This window comes from Stegodyphus dumicola, chromosome X1, assembly GCF_044657685.1.
Source record: "Stegodyphus dumicola isolate Sdum_Otavi_A_Nest chromosome X1, ASM4465768v1".
Classification (NCBI taxonomy): domain Eukaryota; kingdom Metazoa; phylum Arthropoda; class Arachnida; order Araneae; family Eresidae; genus Stegodyphus; species Stegodyphus dumicola.
Window position 1 is genome coordinate 249,712,635 of NC_140780.1, and position 20,661 is coordinate 249,733,295.

Below are 20,661 nucleotides of genomic sequence, written 5' to 3' on the forward strand. Positions count from 1 at the left end.
TTCTTAAGTCAACATCCTGAGGATATCCTATTCAAGTCTCAATGTCCCGGGATATATGAAGATCTCCTCAGGATGTTGATTTTCAGATATCCTGAGGACTTCGTAAATCAACATCTTAAGGATGTCCTGTTCAAGTCGTAATGTCCCGGGATATATGAAGATCTGCTGAGGATGTTGTTTCTCTGATATCTTTAGTACTTACTTTTTATGGAAGCTCATATCTGAAAATATTAAAGTAACCTTGTACCACACGCAAGTCATGTTATACGAATCGAAATCTTACTCTATGGATTACCTATTCTGCATATGAAAATTTAATTGTTATGCTTACACTGGTTTTCGTCTTGTATATGTTGGCTGTAAGTATTAAGTAATAATATTTTCAAATTTTTGTTGTTATTTCACAGTGCCTATTGATCAGAGAACTTTCTTACAAATTATAGTCACGTGTTTTCATCCGTTTTCAGTTTGATATTGAAAGTGTGTTTACGATTAAATTCTAATTGCTACATAATATATTTTGTAAACATTATTTTAGATACTTTTCTAATATCTTTGAACACAAATATTATTTACGTTACAGGTTAACTCAGAAAATCTTTTACGAAGATATTTATCCTATGAACAGATGGGCATGATGTGCATCCATGCCTTATATGGCATTCGAACTTGAGCCCTTCTGTACGGCAATCAGTCACTATAATCACTTACCCGTCTCTGAGGCACTAATCAGAAATATCAAGTTATAAAAGTATTCTATTAAATTCATCGATAGTTCTTAGCATAGAAATAACTATACTTTGAAACTGCAAAAGAAAAAAAATACTTTTTGATCTGTTACACTATTATATTAGTAATGAATGATGTTTAGTGCTGTGCAGTAATAAGTAACAATAATTTTTTTTTTTTTTTTTTTTTTTTTTAACAAACGAAATTTTAGTTTACAGACGCAGTTAAAAACTAGTCTGTACGAGGTTTAACTTGCTTTAATTTGAATTTATAAACAGAAGAATAATTTTATTGGGCTAAAAAATTCATTGCAGTTTCTTCGTTCATTTTCTGGTAAGTTCTTTAATAATGAGAATTAGTCTTTCAAAGCGACTGAGGTAAGAGGTAACTTATTTTTTACCTCTCTGTAATAGGAAAATAAGGTTTGAGAATGGGAAGAACTAACATTAAGTTCTTACTCTCTTCAAACCTCACTTTGCTACCTCTTTAACCATACAAATATTTGGTCTTTGCTAAACAAAGCGCGAAAAAAATATATCCAGCGCTCTGCAGTCTTATACATTATGCCGACAATGCTACATGACTCCTCATAATTTAACAATAATTGCTGCTTTATTAATTTATTTGTAACATCCAGAAAATGCAGTAAACACGTTTCTTCAAGGTATATAACACAAAGTTAAATGTTGTTATGAAAACTCAAAATTAGATAACGGATTAAATAGATGTTCAAACTTTAAATTAAAATGATTTAATTTTTAAATTAAACGCGTTCTTTAAACTCAGCAGTTTTATTACTTTATTTTATACTATAAATAACAATTGAAGTTGAAAATCTTAAAGTTTTGATCATCATTATCATTGTTCGTAAAACTGCTTCTCAAATTTTCTATGCTTTTGAGAAACTGAGCTCCGCTCAGAATGTAACACCTCTGAGCACTTTTTCTGTAGCCGATGCCCTAAGAAGATTTCTCTTTTGTTAACGTGGCAGATTTATGTGTCAGACCTTCCCTTCTTTTGTATCCCCCTACAAGGGAAATATCCCTTCACATCCCTTCACAACAAAGGACGCAGAACGCCCCCAACGGTTTTAATTGCTCCGTAATAGTGATATCCTTGAAGAACCTCACAAAGTGGAAAGTACACGTACTTACTTTCTGATTTCTAGAATTCAGCTATTCTGCTAAACGTTAATAGCCGTCGTTCCAAATTCTCTTTCAGTTACGAACTGACTTGCTGACGCTTGCAAGCGTTACATTGACAGAGTGTGAAAATTAAGTTTCTAAATGTTTCCTTTATTCTACAAAAATGATCAGAACTAAAAAAAAAATTATCTCAGATATCTAAAAGATGGATTTACAGCAGAATAAATCAACGTATATTATCGGATTCGTCAGAAGATGAAGTAGTATTTAATTATGAAAAAGGACTGTGTCGAATTTTCGCGCTAGCAAATATTCTTTAAGTTCCATTTAAAACTGTGATTCGAAATATGAACTTTTATGTCTCAAGAAGAACTGACTGATGACGATTACCAAAACGATTATCCCATTTTAAGGAATATTCCAAATATAGGACTAATAAATATTCCGTTAGACTTTATGCCCCTTGTGTGCTTAGGAGTAGTACAAAAAATGATTACTATTAGGACAGGCGGAGGCACCTTACAAGCACGATTACCACATAAAAATGTTGAACTAATTTTTTTTAAATGACCAGTTTTTAAAGCTTTATGTACCAATTGAATTTGCAAGAAAACCAAGGAACCAACTCTAAAAGAATTGAAACACTGGAAAGCTACAGAATACCGTCAATTTTTACTGTACACTAGCCCACTTATTTTTTTTATTTTTTTTTTTTTTTAATTTAACAAAAAGCTACATGATCATTTTTTACTACTTCATATTTCGATTAGACTCTTATGCAAAATACAGAATCAGACGGCAATTGATGAATACGCACAGTCTCTATGAAAACTCTTCGTAGTAAATTTTGGGCTTTATTATGAAAAACAGTATATTGCTCATAATGTTCACGGCCTACTGCATATTTGCGAAGATTTAAAAATGTTTGGGCCGTTAGATAATTACAGTGCATTTAAATTTGAAAGCTATATATCTTCTATAAAAAAATTGATTAGAAAATCTTCCGCTCCATTACAGCAAATAGCAAGAGGAACTCATGAACTGTTTAATCATATTGTAGCCATGAAAAATGATTCAATCAACGTAACCGACTTAAGTTCAGAATTTCAAAATTTACACACATCTGGTCCACTACTTAAAGGTTATTAAATGCTTAATTTTTTATTGAATTTTGAATACAAATTAACTGAAGTCAGAACTGAATTTGTAGAATAATTTAATTATGAATATATCGAAGAATTCAGTTTTGGGCTATTGAATGGTTAAAAATGATCGAAAGATTTTTAATATTTTAAAGCAAAATTTTCTCTTATAATATTTTGTATTAATAATTAATTTCAAGTCTCTTGCTCAGTTTTAGATATATTTCCAAATTATTAAATAAATTGAAATTCAAATTAGAAAATAAATTGTATAAATATTCTTAACATTTCTTATTTTTCCTTAGTAACCACAGATGGAAGACCTGAGACTGTCTGTGGAAAATAAGCAAGTTTCAGGTTATCACAACACCTTCACACACTTTCACTGGAATATAAAGAAGATTTCTGGTTTTATACTGGGATGTAACATTAAGCAGTTCAGAGTATGTATTTAAGACGTTAAAGGGATATTGTAACTAGTATTTCAAATCCTGATAACATCCCATACGCTGTCGGTGGGGCATAGATAGGATGTCCTAAGGATATACTGGGATGTGACATTAAGCACTAGGGAGGATGAGTTTAGGAGGAAATTGGGTTATTACGGGATGTCCTGAGGATGTAGTAAGTAGGACTTTAAATCCTAATAACATCCCATACGCTGTTGATGGGACATAGATAGGATGTTTTTAGGATATAATGGGATGTGTTTAGGAGGTTAGTGGGATAACCCGGGATGTCCTGAGGATGTAGCAAGTAGGAGTTCATATCCTAATAACATCCCGCACGCTGCCAGTGGGACTTAGTTAGGATGTCCTGAGGATATCCCGGGATGTGACATTAAGCACTCGGGAAGAGGTGTTTAGGAGGTTCGCGGGATATTCCGGGATGTCCTGAGGATGTGCAACATCCTCGGGATATCTTAAGGATGTTTTTGTGCTATGTGGGTTTAAGAGAGGGTTTTTACTAAATATGCTTATTTATTTGATTAATTTTTTTTTCCGTAAACAACAACAGTAATCATGTGCACCACGCACGACGAGGTCTCTCTAAGGCGACCAACCGCTAATAAAAATCTTTCTTTGCAAGTGGTCGCCTTAGAGAGGTGTTGCTCAATATCAATATAGACTCATGTTCTCTGAAATACGTTTATCTTTTAGAGGTGGTCGTTTTAGGCAGGTATTCTGTAAGAAATGAATCTCTCTAAGGCGACCAGCCACACTTGCGGAAATTTCTTTGTGAATGGTCGTCTTACAGAGGGGATGTTCAATACCAAATTATACTTATGTTTTCAGAAATACTGGTTTCTTTCAGAGGCGGTCATCTTAGAGAGGTGGTTTTTGCCACGAGTTGGTTCTCTGACTACACACACATACGCATTTACATTTCTGATATTACAAATAAATACCGGTATCAACCATCATTTCTTTAACGCGACCACTTTCCTTCACAATCGCAAAACTATTTTCCTCCGTGTAAACGCTAACGTGAGGAAAAAAATCCACCTCCCTCCCCCGCTACCTTCATAAGAAAAAATTTCTCAAACAAGCAATATGGAGGCGTTCTGTTAATGTTGTTACGCGATGTTTGTGTTACGATTGTGGTGGATAGTAGGCTGTAGTAATGGAGTAAATAATTTACTATATTACAAATTTTACTATGTTTTACTGTTTAGAAATTAGTAATAAATAATAAAATACCAGCACTGACTGGGAATAGCGTCGCCGGGTGGCGAAGGATCATGGGCCGACATGAGCTCAGAAAATAACAACCTTCACGCACGGTGGCAAAATTATAAATCTGATGAGACATCTACACCATCTTCAATGTCATACTTCCACATTATACTTTTGATATTACATGCCATTTTGTTAGTAATTTTGCATGTAAAAATTTATTTTAAATACTTCGTCTTGGACAGCCTTGCCGCGTCACACGTGACTATTGGTCACGCCCTTTTCTCCTCCTAGTTTGTCCTCCGGAACCACCCTGAGGATTCAACTCACTGCATCTCTCGTAGTAACAATTTATGTGACGACAGCCGGAACAAAGCGAGCAAATTTGCAAGCTACTCGCGGCTTAACACTGGAATTGGAACTGGAACGTCGCGTTGTAACAGCGACAGCTCGGCATAAGAGCTTATTGATTGGTTGATTGATTGAAAGCGCGCAAAAGCTCACCTTACCGCTGACTCCAGCAGACCCACCTAATTTCATGTCCACATATATTTTCACTGTTGTATATATTTGTAATTATTCCAGTACATATTTTTACTTTTAATGAAGGGTTACTTGTATATATATGTTTGTTACTCTCGTATTTTGTTTATGTATTACACTGAAGACCTGCGCAAACACTTCACCGTCCATGATCGCTTGTTGTTACTGACCGTGTGATGTTCGATCCCCCCTTACCTATCTCCTCTTTCCTTCGGGATACTACGTACGGATAGTAGTATGTGATGTGCCTTTAGACCTTATTATTACTGAGCCAGAGACACTGCATGTTTGCGGTATTTTGGCTATATCCGACTCAGTCAGTCAGTAAGCGTGCAAAAATCAAAACCGAAACCGCAGTTCAGCGGTACGTAGTACGGAAAAAATTCCTAGATTTCTAGATGCTGGGTTCTATCCCCGCTCGTGGCTTTTACAAACTCTTCCCTGCACGGACTGGTTTTTATCCTCACTTTGTTGAAAGACTTTGTCATTATTAGTCTTTTCGCCTTAAAGTTAAAAAATGTGTGTTAAAAAATTAACACCTTTATTTTCTCTATTTTTGTTAATGCTAATTTTTTCTTATTTTTATTTACTGGTTTGTACTTTTTGTAGTAGGTACCAGTGGCAAGATTACGATCCAAGATCCAAAATCCCAGAAAGCATTACAATTGAAATAGCGCATAACGGAATAAAATATAATTTTAGTTATACTTACTCATAATTTAAGTAAAAAGAATAGGTATCCGACGCCTTTAAATGTTTATTGAATGTTTTCATTTGGTTTATTTTTTTAATATTCCTTTATTTGTATCAATTAATGCGCTATGGACATTTACACAATAGACTCTTTCTAACAGAAATGTCGAAAAAGTACATATGCTATTTCCGTGTAAACACTTTTCTTGCAAAACAATTATCGTACTTTTAACTGTTTAAATTCATTCTTTAACCAATTACAAATAAACCAGTAACAAGATCAGTAGATTATTTAAAATATATTCCACACAATCCCCCTTAGCTTTCATTCATAAAATAAAAAATTATCGAATGTTTACCGAATGTTTATGGAATTACGGTGTTTTTCCTCGCTTCACTGAAAGCCCACAAGGTATGTTTGGCGTTAATTACCAAGCCTACAAGGCGATAACTCGCTATTCCAAATATGAACGCCAAGTAGATGTTTCATTCAATGAGAGCAGACCATAGAAGAAATGGTCTGTAGGCTTTGTGAATATGCCTGTTGTATTCACCTTCTAGTCTTAACCATAAGTCGCTAACAGACTTGTATGCAAGCCAGGAAACAGCAGGTCTAACAGCAGTGTATGCAAGCCAGGAATACCGGACGTTGCAATCTAGTATCATTTATTAAATCTGATTCAATATCTCATTATTTCTTCAATAGCACTGCAGGATTTTATGTTTATCAATCAGCTATATTATTATTTTGCAGAGTTCTTGAGTTCAGAAGAGAGATTTTGGCAGCAGTCGCTAATCGTCTCGCTACTAATTCTCTCAGAGTTTGAAGTGATTGAATTGGCTTTACCTTATCTAGCTGTAATTTCTCTCGAAAATGAAAGGTCGAAGTCAGAGCTTGCGGGTACTCTTTGCCTTGTAATTTAATATTTGAATTTTACTTTTTTTTTTTTTTTTTTTTTTTTTTCCCACCAACTACGGAGATTTGCTATTTACACAGGTCGTGTAATCGTCAGGCTGACGTATAAATAAAATTGATTTTTTTAAATATTCTTCCAACTTGATGTTATTTAACTTAATAACTAAGATAAGACAATAAGTGGTCTAACTCTCTTTACAGGTCCAGCATTTAACAGTTAGAACAGTGCAGTAGAATAATACAGTGTTAATGAGAAAAAATAGCTCTATATAAATTATTTTAAAGCTACTATAAATTTGTTTCATGCAGTTTCAGCAACTAAACAAGCAAATCCATTTTAAATCTTTAGATGCTGCCATGCACGTCTGGCGTTGGTGAAGGATATTTTGTAAAAGGTACAAAATGATTTTTCTTAAGCTTCTCTGCAGCTTTTTTTTTTTTTTATTTTAATTCAGGAGTTCCCTTTTTTTTTTAAGGTCGCTGTAAAATAGGTGAGTTTTTCTTGATTAATTCCTCCATATTTCATTAAATATTAAAGAACAAAATATGGTCATTTATGACTAATTCGAGAGCAATCACCAGTATAATTACATATAAAAAGACAAATGGCACACCATTTAAATCAGGCAAGTAATTTATTGAAACATAAGGCAGCTGGCCAATGGAGGTTCACGCCTTTTCTCCTAAGAAGACTTTCGCCCTGAAACATTTCTGCATTTTGTATTTGAGTTTCAAATTGAAATGAATGTCAAATATTATTTTCCTAAAGGATGTATCTTTTTCCCATTATAGTCTTTATTATATTGACTTACTGTATATCTGAATGAAATAAAGGTATATTTTCTACCAAATTCCTTTTTAAATATTTCTGTTAAATATAATGTTTACATTCCTTATTAACACGCTGATACCTTTAATATACTTCTAGCTTTAAAAGAACATAAAACCTATTTTATTAGCATAAAAGAAATGCCTGTAATAAATCGCAACGAAAGCAAAAATGAGCATCTGCACATTTATTATAGCTCCTCCAATTCCTTCCTCCCTTTCCCTCCCAGTAAGCATCCATCTCTAAATATAGTTCCTTTAATTAAATACCAGGATTTGAAGTCAACCCATTCATAAACTTCTTCCCTCGACATACTTCGGGGCTTTATTGCGGATGCCTCAGCGGGCGCTTCATATCAATTATCCACAGGAATTTTCATATCTTCCCCATGCCTTGAAAAGACAGCAGAGGATATTGAGGGTTCTCATATTTGGGGCTAAGATCAAATTGAGATTCTATTATTCCTCGGACAGGATCTTTTAAAAATCCACCCTCCTACCGTTTTTACCTTTCTTTTCGAACAAGGAATAAATGAAAATTCTGAAAGCTTTCAGTAGTATTAAGAAATTTTTCTGTTTTTCGTATTTATGTATTATAAGTATTTTTTCGTGTAAATGAAAAAAATAATTATGCTTGGATTTTGGGAAGATTTAAAAGTTTCTTTTGCCCGAAAAAATACTTGAATTTTAGTGAAAAATTAGAACATAAAATTTTGTTTGAAGAAATAATACAGCGAATAAGACAATACTGAATAACAGAGAAAAGTCGCTTAATTACTGTATTACTCTTCCATTAGCTTGCTTTATACAAGATATTATTCTGGTTTAACTCATTGCTCTCTCCTTTCCCATAAAGTTATGTTAAATTATTCTCAAGCTTGTAGAGACATTAGGTATATTTTGGAAGCAGGAGAACTGAAAAATTAGCAAACGCCTTCGCCGGGAATCGAACCACGGACCTCTGGAATACCGGACCAGCGCGGAGAACTATTACACCTCGAAGGCACGCTAGGAAGAGAGGAGAAATACCTTACAAGCTTAATAAAGATAGGTAAGATTTTTCCCAAGACTAAGTAAAAGTTCCATTACAAAAAAAAAAAAAAAAAAAAAAAAAAAATCATAACTTAAGCTAAAGTTTTATAATAATAAAGGTTTAAGAAGTTCAGATTAGCAGACAGTGTTTGAAATATTATTAGGCATAAAACTAACTTATGTTTGGACATAGAAAACTAAGGCATAGAAAATTATTCACAAAGGCATTATTTCTCAGTCGAGTTAGCTCGTATATGTATTTTGCCACATTAAATTGTCTTCCTATAAATCAGCTTACACTGATACCTGAAGTTGTTTAACTTGCTTTTATAAAAACACGACTTAAAGGAAATAATTTCTTATTCCAATATAATTGTAAAGCCTTATATTTATAAATATTATGATTGGTTCATTTTATTTAAGCAAGGCACACATGGGCTAACTATCAGAGGATGGAAGCTTTTGTGAAAGATATTTTATAGGAAACTGGCTCATGTTCTGATTAGACATGAGAAGATTCCCGAAATACTCATGAAACCATTTGTCGGAATGTATAGATTGAAATTATAAAAGTAAGCTTCATCAGTCTTTCCCGAAGTTTTCATAATCTCATCGTGTAGCTCACCTGATACGCATACAATATAATGCTATACATAATTTTATCTTTCTAGGAACACGCCACTGCCCAAAGGATTAAAACCACGAATACGTGCTGATCGCTGTAGCGACTTGCCTTGACGCTGCAGCAGAGACAGGCGCGCCTACAGTGGTGCGACGAACGACAGCACTGGACGCAAGTGTGCCACCCCGTCTTCTTCAGAGGAATCCTGGTTCTGCCCCTATTGGGAATGCCTTCGTTGCATTAAAGCAATGCTAAACTTTTAGGATTTAAGGCAATATTGCTTTGGACAAGTAATGTTTCATTCCTAATCAATGAGTTTGTTTAATCAATCATATCAAAACATGCGAGGAGCCTGATAACAGATGAGAATATAAACAGAATTTGACACAATTCGAATCCCTACCTAATTTGTAGGTGCACAGAGAAATGACGTATGGCTGTTTTAGATGAAACTGGAAATCTCTGCGGAAAAGCTGAAGTTTTACATATGAGCAGGAGATGGTACAGGTTATTTGCTTCTGTTAAAAGGATTTCTAAAGGAACACTTCATATGGCATCTTATAAAATGAATATTGAAGATGATACGTTTCTAAGTTCAGTAAGATTTGACTGATTCAATACCTTCCCTGCAAGAACAGTCAATAACGCCAAACACTGCTTGGTAAAACTATTAAGTTTTACCAAGAAATATTTATTCATGAAAAAACATTTTTATTAATCTATATAGGGGCAAAAATTAAGTGCGCATTATTTCTGTGTCTGGCTTTGGGGATTAGAAAAAAGCACAACAACTTGGCACAATTCAAGAGCTTTATTATAATTAATATAAGTAATTATAAAGTAAATAACATAGAAACTGAAATAATCAAGCAATTTATAGTAATCTTTGTTATAATAGTTGTTGTAAAAGTAATCAGTCTTTGTTATAAGCAACCGACAACTACGAATATACTCGTTACGAGTATACTCGTAGTTGGCGCTGTCATAAAACATTTTATCACAAAAACCGACTACGATATAACTCTATACGACTATATATATAAGTAGTAAAACAATTAAAAATTATCTAAATTCAATATCTTTCCCATAAATACATGTTTTGTATTTTTATTTTACAATTAATTAATTAAAACTGTTTGCGTGGTGGAAACGTTTACCCTTTTTGAGAATGTCACTCGAGAGTAACCCAAAGATACAACCCAAAAACAACCCGAAGACAAAAGGAATATCCTCATTTCCATACTCCACACACGAACTAATATTAAGCCTTTGTATTGCAATTATGTAACATTCTGCACTTTTAAAAACACTACCACATTTTTATATACAAAAATACCAACAACATATGTATCTTACTTAAAATACATATTATTAGCTAGTGATTTTGAATTCATCAATAAATTTTTTCTCTTTTCTTTCTTTCTTTCTTTCTTTCTTTCTTTTTTTTTTTTTTTTTTTTTTTTTTTTTTTTTTTTTGGGTTTAACTGAATAAAACAAACACACGAAAGCTGCCTTGATTTATACGATATCATGCAGCTTACTTTATAATATAAAAACCACAAATGTTTTTGATACATTTCCTCGATTCTTTCTTTTTTCATATCTTTATTTTTTATAGCTTTCACAACTCAGTCTAAAATTATGCTTTAAAACCAAATCTATGAATGACGAGTGTCCTGAAATGGTATGCATTTTAGAAAATGCTTACTCTTCTCAAAGCTTCTTATATTTTCAAATTTTTTATCTTCTTATCTGATTCATTATTTCAAAGAAAAGAAATCAGTATTTCCATAGAAATATTTGTTTGAATATACTTTCATATAATCTTAACACATAAGGTGCAAAAATAAAATATTTAATCTAACAACAGCAATTTGCAATAATAACACTAATTCACATTTATTAAAGTAACCGTGTGAAATTTAGCCACAATACAATAAATGCTATGGCTCTCAGAACAACACCAAAAAATAAATAAATAAATAATTGTATTTCATCTGCTAATATTTAATTAAAAGTGATGATCTATTTATTGTTAACAGCATACATCACATGAGAGAAGCTTTAAAACATATTTGTACGCCTAACATACATACATACATACATATATATAGAGAGAGAGAGAGAGAGAGAATAACTTAAAAGATTAACTTCGGAAATTGAATGATCGATAAATCTACATGTTTCTGAATTTATCTGCTAGAAAATGTACGCTCATTTTCTAACTGTTCTCAGTAAAATTCTGCAATACTTAAATTTTGAATAATTGTTTTGGTATTTTAGCATCGCCGAGTCAGAAACTAATACTTTTTAAAACAATTTAAACGCTAACAAATAAATTCCCTTCCACTAAGCTATATCATTACAGAAGGATAGATATTGCATTCATTAATAATCTTTTTTGCCTTATCAAGTACTGAAGATTTTAATAAGAATATTATAGCAAAATAGAAGCTTAAATAAGACGAACCGGTTTCTATTTGGCCTTCAAGAAATATTTTCTAATGCAAGGGAGGTAAGCATGCTATAGCTTGTAAATATTTCAGCATAGCAATGAAAGTAGAATTAATTCGCGTTGCAAACTAAAAAACTGTTTCATAAGTGAAAAACTAAAATGCGTATACTTGAAATAATTCTCATTTCTTTGATACGTGAAAGGGAAAAAAGGCCGGGAAAGTATGTGAACATGCCATAAAAAGCAATGATGTAAATTATCTGAAAACTCACAGCATGGTATTAAATTATCTGTGAGAATTCAGTAACTACCATTTAATTACATAAATAAATAATAATTTATTAATTATGAGTCTTAATTAATATGAAACTACAGCCCCAAAATCTATTGCTTAACGTAATAGAATCCCGTTTTACTTAAGATAATTTTTTTAACATAGTCTTGAATTAATCACGCAGCAAATACCATGAAACTATCGTTATTAAATTTGCAAAGGTATGGTAAATTTAATAAGCCGAATGCTGAGGTATGCATATTGTTATTAAATTTTGTAAAGATTTGCCAAATTGAATACGCCTAATAAAATGTTATTCATACTCATTTAAGGTAAAAGAAGTATAAACGGCGCAGTAATAATCAGATTATTAGTGAAATATAAACTTTGTAGATATAGCTGAAACTTGCCAAATACTGCTATCTGTAAGCTATGCATGAAACATATACATTTGAAGTTTCCAGTTTGAAAGTTTACCTTTCATTTATTAATGTACAGGTATTTTGAGACATAGTATTACGCAATGGATTATCCAATGGAAAAAAAGATTAAATGATTAAATTATAAGTTTTTCCCTATTCCGTTCTATTATTTCAGTACTTTTCTTCTAAGACTTATTAGTTTTATATACGTTTATCACATATGTCTATAGTTTCACATATGAGTTTGCCATCTATTATTACAACAGATAATAAACAAGTTTCTGTTCGAAAGTTATAAGCCCGTTATGGTCACTCTGTTTTGAAGAATGGACCCCATATGTTCTAGAGAGGTTGCTCTTTCAGTGATTTTTGAGCTGACCGAAAAGGGAGAATCTCATGATGAGTGATCTGAAATCTAAAATGTGAGACAGAAATTCTTCCATTTAAAGGAGTCCAACATCTGTTTCACATCCCTGGCAACAAACAGAGTTTAAAACTGCGTGATCTCAGCCTAGATTTTCTTCCTCAGACAAAAGAACGAATTAGGCTAACTGCACACTAGTCGCATGTGGTAGCGGCAATGTCATCATTTAACTGTATCATACATTTCATTCACAGTTCCAAATTCGATGAATACTTTACTAATCTCGCAGGCTGATCTCGGCCTTTGGCAACTCTTACAAAGAACAGAACATTTTACATCATCCAGAACATATTACACCTCTCATCTGAAAGCTATCTAAAGGAAATGTTTTAGTCATCTTTCAAAGGGCCACGTTTAGAATCAAGCGTATGGGGCGATAGCTGAGACTTCATTTTCTGTGCGGTGATACTTCAGAATTCAACATCTCACAAAAAGAATTTTAAAAAATTCAGTTTAGCATACCTGAGAAATAAAGTACTTATTTTTAAATATTTAACTGTAGTTTAAATTAGAGACCACTGAAAAATTTTCTAGGCCTCCCTTCTCTCTTTAAAGTACAATGTTCTTTCCTTATAATACAAAAGGAGCAAGAGCTACGGTACTGCCTAAAATTCCTGAACATGAACGTACCGTTAACAACACAAAGCAAAAATTGTAGTAAGGGTTTTTTTGGGGGAAGGGGATTTGCTTCCGAAAACTACATATTTTACATCATAACGGTGGAAGTATGAGATTGTAGAGACATTAGGATTTTTTGGAAGCAAGAGAGATTGAAAAATTAGCAACGCCTTCGCCGGGAATCGAACCACGAACCTCTGAAATACCGACCCAGTGTGCTGACCACTACACCACGAAGCCACGCTAAGAAAGCGGGAGAAATACCTTACATACTCTCCCTTTTAAAGGGCAACTGGGGTTTTTAGGGAACCCAATCGCCAAATCCTGGGCGTGGAGAATCATCATCCAACACCCTTTTTAGTTCAGGCGCCACTGTAGAGACATTAGGTATTTTTTTGGAAGCAGGCAAGATTAGCAACCGCCTTCGCCGGGAATTGAACCACGGACCTCTGAAATACTGGCTCAGTGTGCTGACCACTACACGACGAAGGCTCGCTAGGGAAGTGGGAGAAATACCTTATATAGTCCCCCTTTTAAAGGGCGACTGGGGTTTTTTAGGGGACTCAATCGCCAAATCCTTGGTGAGGAGAATCATCATCCAATACCCTTTTTAGTTCAGGCGCCACTGTAGAGACATTAGGATTTTTTGGAAGCAAGAGAGATTGAAAATTTAGCAACGCCTTCGCTGCGAATCGAACCACGGACCTCTGAAATACCGGCCTAGTGTGCTGATCATTACACCACGAAGGCACGCTAGGAAAGCGGGAGAAATACCTTATAAGATTAGAAATGGAGCAGTGAAATTTTTTTAACTTATTTTAAAGCCTTGAATTTCACCTCCCTCTTAAGTTCCATCACACGGCCCTATCAAATCGAAGTCTTTAAGTGCTATTCGGACGTAGATGAAACAAAATACGTGACTGATATTAAACTGATAGTTACGTTACTGTGATCGGCTAGCATTTGTAAAGCAGTCTAAGAATGTATAGTATACCTAATATAGTTTAAACGGTTGGTTGAAGTCGGTAAGAAACTACTTGTCACTGAACATATTAGCATATTTTACTGTAACTCTTTTATTTTGACAAATTTTGATTTTTGTAAGTAATTATTTATTTAATTTATTTATATGTTTATTTTTGCTTTAATAGATATTTATTTTGCTTTCGATAGTAAAATACTCATAGTTAAAGGCAAGAGAGTTTGAATTCGAATTTAAAAAAAAAAAAAAAAAAAAGTGGAAAACAAAAAAAAAACAGCTAAATTTTCAAAATGGAAAAAATTTATCCTTCTTATTTATTTCTTTGAATATGAAGAATGTGAAGAATTCGCAGAAGCGAAGCTGTACCTCACACTCCTCGATATGTAAGTTAAGCACTGGATTCATTATAAGAAGTGATAAAACTGAAATCAAGAACAAAATAATGCGGAAAGAAATAGAGGAAGCGAAAGAAGTGAATAAAACAAATTATTAAAAGGGTTCTGAAGAAAACTTTATATGAGAGTCTGTACTTACCAGCAAGTAAATTATCCCTCATCTTAACGACATAGCAGTGTAATCAATTAGTGTTAATAAAAAAACAAATATATATAATAAAAAACAAGTATATTTTAACAAATGTGCTTCAGTTGATAAAATTAAGAAAAAAGAACGAATATAGAGAAAACAAGAGGCTCTGTGTCAGATAGGTAAATGAATCATATTTTTATTGCAAAATAAGGAATGGGATGAGGGAGAAACTAGCAAAGATTATTGCTTTATTCATAAACAGGTTATTGCAACAGCGTATTATCGCGTAAACAGGTACAAATAATTATTATTGAAAGATTTTTAATAACAGGAGAACCATAAACATTAGTCCTTTGTTTTGTTCCTCCAGTCATTACTCCACTTTTGCGGATACGCAAGGTAATGCGCACGTATCGCAAAACTAAACGTAGTTCCGTAAGTAATCGAATTGACTCTGAATTGATGAAACAAATAAAGCTGCACGGGGAAAAAAGGACAGAAAGAAAGAGGAGAAAAAAAACATTGAACAGAGGCATTAAAATGTGTATTGGCTATCTTTAAAAAGTAAGTAAGTAAAAAGGAGTAATAGTTACAGCTTATACTAGGACCAGCATTTAGAAGCCATACAAATGCTATTTTGTCTCTAATTCTTGTGGAAGTCATCGTGTTTTGATGCTCTTTATTGGGAGTATCATATTAAGATACACCATTTGTGACTATGGCAGATTAAATTATTCTTACTAAGTTAGGAATGTATTTGTAGTGTTAGTAGCAATAAAAAAACAAAGAAAAAATTAAAGGCAGAAATTTAAGTCGCCCATTTTACAACAACCCGCGATTAAATACTAGATGTTACTCATAATGACCAACTAACTGTTACATCATGTACGCTCTGACATTAGATAAATAATTATCGGTTTTATAAGTATTGCACGAGATAATTCCTATTATTTGAAAAGGGTAGAATTAAAATATATATAAATCTTTAGAAGTAAAATGTGCAGAGGGCACAGTTTTAGCATCTCTGTTAGTATTTAAAATAATTATGCAAGTTTACAAGCTAATTTGAAAAAGCGTATGTACCACGATGCGCACATCATACAGCATAAATTTAACTGGCAGCTACGCCGCGAGGTCATGTTAGGAAGTAGCCCAATATTTTGCTGTTTTAAAACGCATACAATAAGTTTTGATTTTCAAAAAGGAGAGAGGAGATAGGTTATAGATAATTATAATGTAGGGAGGGGGAGAATTTATTTGTAAACAGACTCAGTGAAACGAGGTGGTCTACAACCATTGACGCTATGTTGACTTAGGATCGTTGATTTAGAGAAACTTACTATTAAAATGTCTGCTCATTAAAAGCAATCTCTAAATTCCTTTTAATGGGCAGCCATGAGCGTACAGTTGATATTCCAGGTTTCTCTTTCTGAAAATGCCTAATATCTCTACAGCATAACTACACCAAAATTTAAAGGTTTGTCATTCAAGTAAAAAATAGAGTTTATTGAAGCTGTTTCGCTTCAGTTTTTCTTTATAAAGTACCATCAAAGTTTTATCTGAGTCAATTTCTTAAAAAAAAAAAAAAAATAAATTCCCCTTCAAATTTTTTATATCGAGTACAGGCAAAATAGTTTCGTGTTTTAATTATGTAGTAATTACAAAATCAAATATATTTGGATTCTTCAAAGAGTCTCCATTAGCTTATAAAACTAAAAATATATCTGTTTTCCTCCATTAAACATTTTATGACTGGAATTAATTGCCATCAAACAGCTACTTTACAAATCAAGAAGCATATCAGCTCATAACTGCAGTGAACATAATGCAGTTCATGACTGCAATGCACATTTTCTAGTCTCTCTTCTCAAATACAGAGATTTGTGAGTAATTGACTCAGAAAAGAACTCGTCCACCAACGACCGAACGGTAAAATCGCTGAACACTGATAGTTCGAATCCGGTAAACGATTTCGTAGTTTTCCTCGTATGAAACGTGTATAAGAACCAGTTTTCCTTAGAAAGTTCTCCACGAAGTCATCTCTCCCCTTAGGCAGATACCCCTCGAGTGCTTTGCCATAATCAAATACACCAAACCAAACCTAGAAAAGAACTTATAGAGATAGTTTTGGAGAATCCAGAGACACTGTACAAAATCTTAAACTTTTGGCTTGCAAGAAACTCATGCATCAGTGCAGCAATAAACCTAAATTATCAATATATTTTGGTATACATAACGTTATATACGAAAGTATTTCCAAAAATTAAAAAAGAAGTAAATTAATAATTTCTTTACAGCTGTAGTTGATCACTATTCAAAGCCGTGAAACATAACAAAAGACATTTTAAATGCAAGAGCAGTTTTTTATTTACAGATTGGAACTCCTCTTTATCCGACATTCAAAGCAAATTGAAGCGGCTATAGAAAATATTGAAGTTGTAGAATGACGCAATCTTTTTGTTAACGTCGAGCGTCCCCAGTGATCATGCTCCAGGGGCAAGATCAATTTTAAATTGGTTTGTAAAAACTATATCTTAAATATCAACAACAACAATCGAAAACAATGGAATTATAATTTTTTTCAAAATGAATGCAGTTCTTACCTACTTCGAGATCATCTAAATAAATGACCTCTATAAAATTTTCATCTTTTGAAATTTACGTCATTTGTTTCCGCTATTTCGACTGTTCTGGATACTTTTTAAAACATTTTTCATTTAAAAATACAAATATATTTATTTAAACGTTAGGAATGCTTTATTTTTTTATATTTCTCAGTCTTTGAATGCATTAGTTGTTGATGTCAATCTTGGCTCAGTTTCTTTAAATTCAAGTAACTGATTGAATCTATTAAGATAATAAGAAAAGGTGATATTTTGTTTAAATGTAACGCAGTAAGATAAAGCAAATTGTACCATTAATAAACGAATCAACGTCATTCTGAATTTTAATTTACAGTAAAGGAAATATTTTAAATTATTATTAAATAATTGTTAGTTAAGAATTTATTCGAATCTTCATGTTTGATGTAAAAATACCAAATAAGAAAATTCGGCAACTTTCTGAATATGATTCATAGCTACTAAATATCTACTTTTTAATTTTTACCAAGCAACTGTAATTTTCCTTCCGCGCACTTTGTGTAAAGCATTTCTCTATGATAACCTAAGGGACCACCAGCGGCCGAGCGGTAAAGTTGCTGAACACGGGTAGTTTGGTTCGAGGTTCGAATCCCGCGAACGGGCTGGCTGCATGGGTGGTTTCGTGGTTTTCCCTTGTGTAACGTGTATACGATCCAGTTTCCCTTAGAAAGTCCTCCACGAAGGCATCCTTCCCCTTAGGCAGATAGTCCTAGTGTGCTTTACCATAATTAAAATACACCCCAAAAAATGCTATGATATGATAACCTAAATATGCCTAATTTCTATCAAGAATCTAATTAATAGCTCTTCTGAACTGAAGAAATTAGAGACCTTATTTTATGTAGCAAATAAATTAAATCCTTTTTTTTTATTATTTTATTTTTCATGAGACGCATAGCAATTTAATTTGATCGAATATTTAACAAATCAAAAATGCAAAAAAATTTTGAATTAAAACAATTGCTTAAAAATGTTGATATTAAAACTTAAATAATTCTTAAAAATGTAAGACGAAAATTTGGGAATAACTCTGAACTTTATATCCTTAAAATATAAAGATATATATATATATTCTAAATAAAAGTAATGAGTAAGTTAAAAAGCCCATGACCTGCACTAAAGCTGCAAAATTATTCATTTATATATATATAAACGATATAATTCCATGAAGTGATGGGATTTATAATCAAAGTAGAGTACCAAAGAACTCATTCTGAATGAAGCATTTTCGCTAATACAAAATTCTTTAGAAATTTTGAGTAAAAATCCAATTTATGTAGTAAAATTTACAAAATACTTGAGTAAATGTCCCCGACACCTTCGCTTTTATGCATGTTAATTCAAGACTATTTTTATAAAAATAAACACAATAAACAGTAGTAATCTTAATTGGAATTATGAAATAAAACTCAAAGTAATTGAAATAAACACGAGAAAAATAAGAAACATAACAATGTTATCTTTGCAAAAACAAATCAAATAAAAGTTGAAAAATTGAAATATATATATAATAAGAAAGTAAAATGTGAAATGTACATGAACTACAATTTTGGCCTAACTTAATTTGACAGTTTGGCATCATCATTCTTACTTGAGTAAAAGACGAAACACCTTCGCATTTATTAATTATTGTTCATTGAACGGGAGTTGGTTTGTTTCTCTTGAAAAGTCAACTAATTTCCGATAAATAGCAATAATTACTTGTTTTTTAATTTTTAATTTCTTTTTCAAAGTCTGAAATTGTGTTATTCATGATTTAATTTCAAGTCCCCTTAAAACGTTTTTTTCATGATTTACATTCAAGTTACATTAAAACACAATTTCCGGAATTAAACTTCCTGCATATGGGTTCACTCTTTTTTGATACATTCTACTAAATTTATATTAGGAGATAATATAATCAATATTTCTTTAGTAAATAAATTAGTATTATCTTACTTTGCAGCTATTGTTATTTTTGAACTCAGTGAATTTTAGATCATTATATATATGCATTAAATTAATAAATGCGCTTTGTTTAATTTTTCTGATGAAATGTTCTTTTTGTTCCTATAAGGTATAAGAATGTTTGTATTTTCAGTCACTTATTTTCTAAAATTGACAGTTTCTCAAAATTTACAGAGAATTGGAGAGTTAAAGATCGAAACTAAGCGCATGAATTTTTAGTCTCCTTACCGATAGCACAAATATCTATATTTATATATCCAGATGAAAGAAAGCGGTATTAGCTTACCTGGGATGATTTTCATTCACTTGAGATTATGCTTCTAAGCCTAGCGCTCGTGACCCACTGTTGCATCACGAGCCTTGAGAATCTTTAACTTGTCAAGGACTTCGCCAAATTGCGCCTCGGGCGCCAAAAATATGTTAAATCTCCTTTCTTTCTTTTCATGTATATTCTTTATCAGCGATCGCGTTACATAAAATTGCAGCAGAAATTACTGACAAATTAAGCGGGAAGTTTTGGTTCTGTACTAAAGTATAATTTTTAACATATTGGTCTTCTTCGTGAAGCAACTGAGTTACTTTTTCATTATCTTTAAAATAAAACTTTAAAAATATCTATTAAATAAAACTCATTTAATGGTTTAAATTTATTTATGACACAATTTTTTTCAGACGTATTAGTAATAAATACATTCAACTGGAAATAGCATTGAAAGAAAAATATTTCATACTCAAATAGCTGACTTTATATAATTTTATATATTTCAAGAATTTTCAATCTTTAAAATATTTTTCTTTGAGTTTAGATGTGTCGGAAATTTCAAAAACTCCACTGACTAACTTCTTTTGAGGAATACTATTTTGATAATTAAAATTGAATCATTTTAAAAGTTGTTTGCTCATCAGTTTCCGGTATGCTTCATTTGTAACATTTAGATTACTGAAACCATATTACCTTTAAATCTGGATTGCTATATAAGGTTGTAGAGACATTAGTATTTTTTTGAAGCAGGAGATGTGAAAAATGAGCAGTGCCTTCGTCG

At 32.4% G+C, this 20,661-nt stretch overlaps 1 protein-coding gene across 4 annotated transcripts in view; it reads right to left on the reverse strand.

The window, feature by feature from the left end:
- Positions 1–20,002, reverse strand: part of LOC118192252 (synaptic vesicular amine transporter-like) — a 105,426-nt gene extending 85,424 nt beyond the window's left edge. For 3 of the 4 annotated variants that reach the window (XM_035363175.2, XM_035363174.2, XM_035363173.2), the window contains exon 1: positions 19,905–20,002. Coding sequence is in view for 1 of the 4 variants with exons in the window: in XM_035363176.2 (XP_035219067.1) it covers positions 19,905–19,920 (16 nt within the window). In the remaining 3 variants the exon portion in view is untranslated. The remainder of the gene's footprint in view (positions 1–19,904) is intronic. The other variant, XM_035363176.2, reaches the window with a different exon arrangement.
- Between the last annotated feature and the right edge of the window lie 659 nt (positions 20,003–20,661).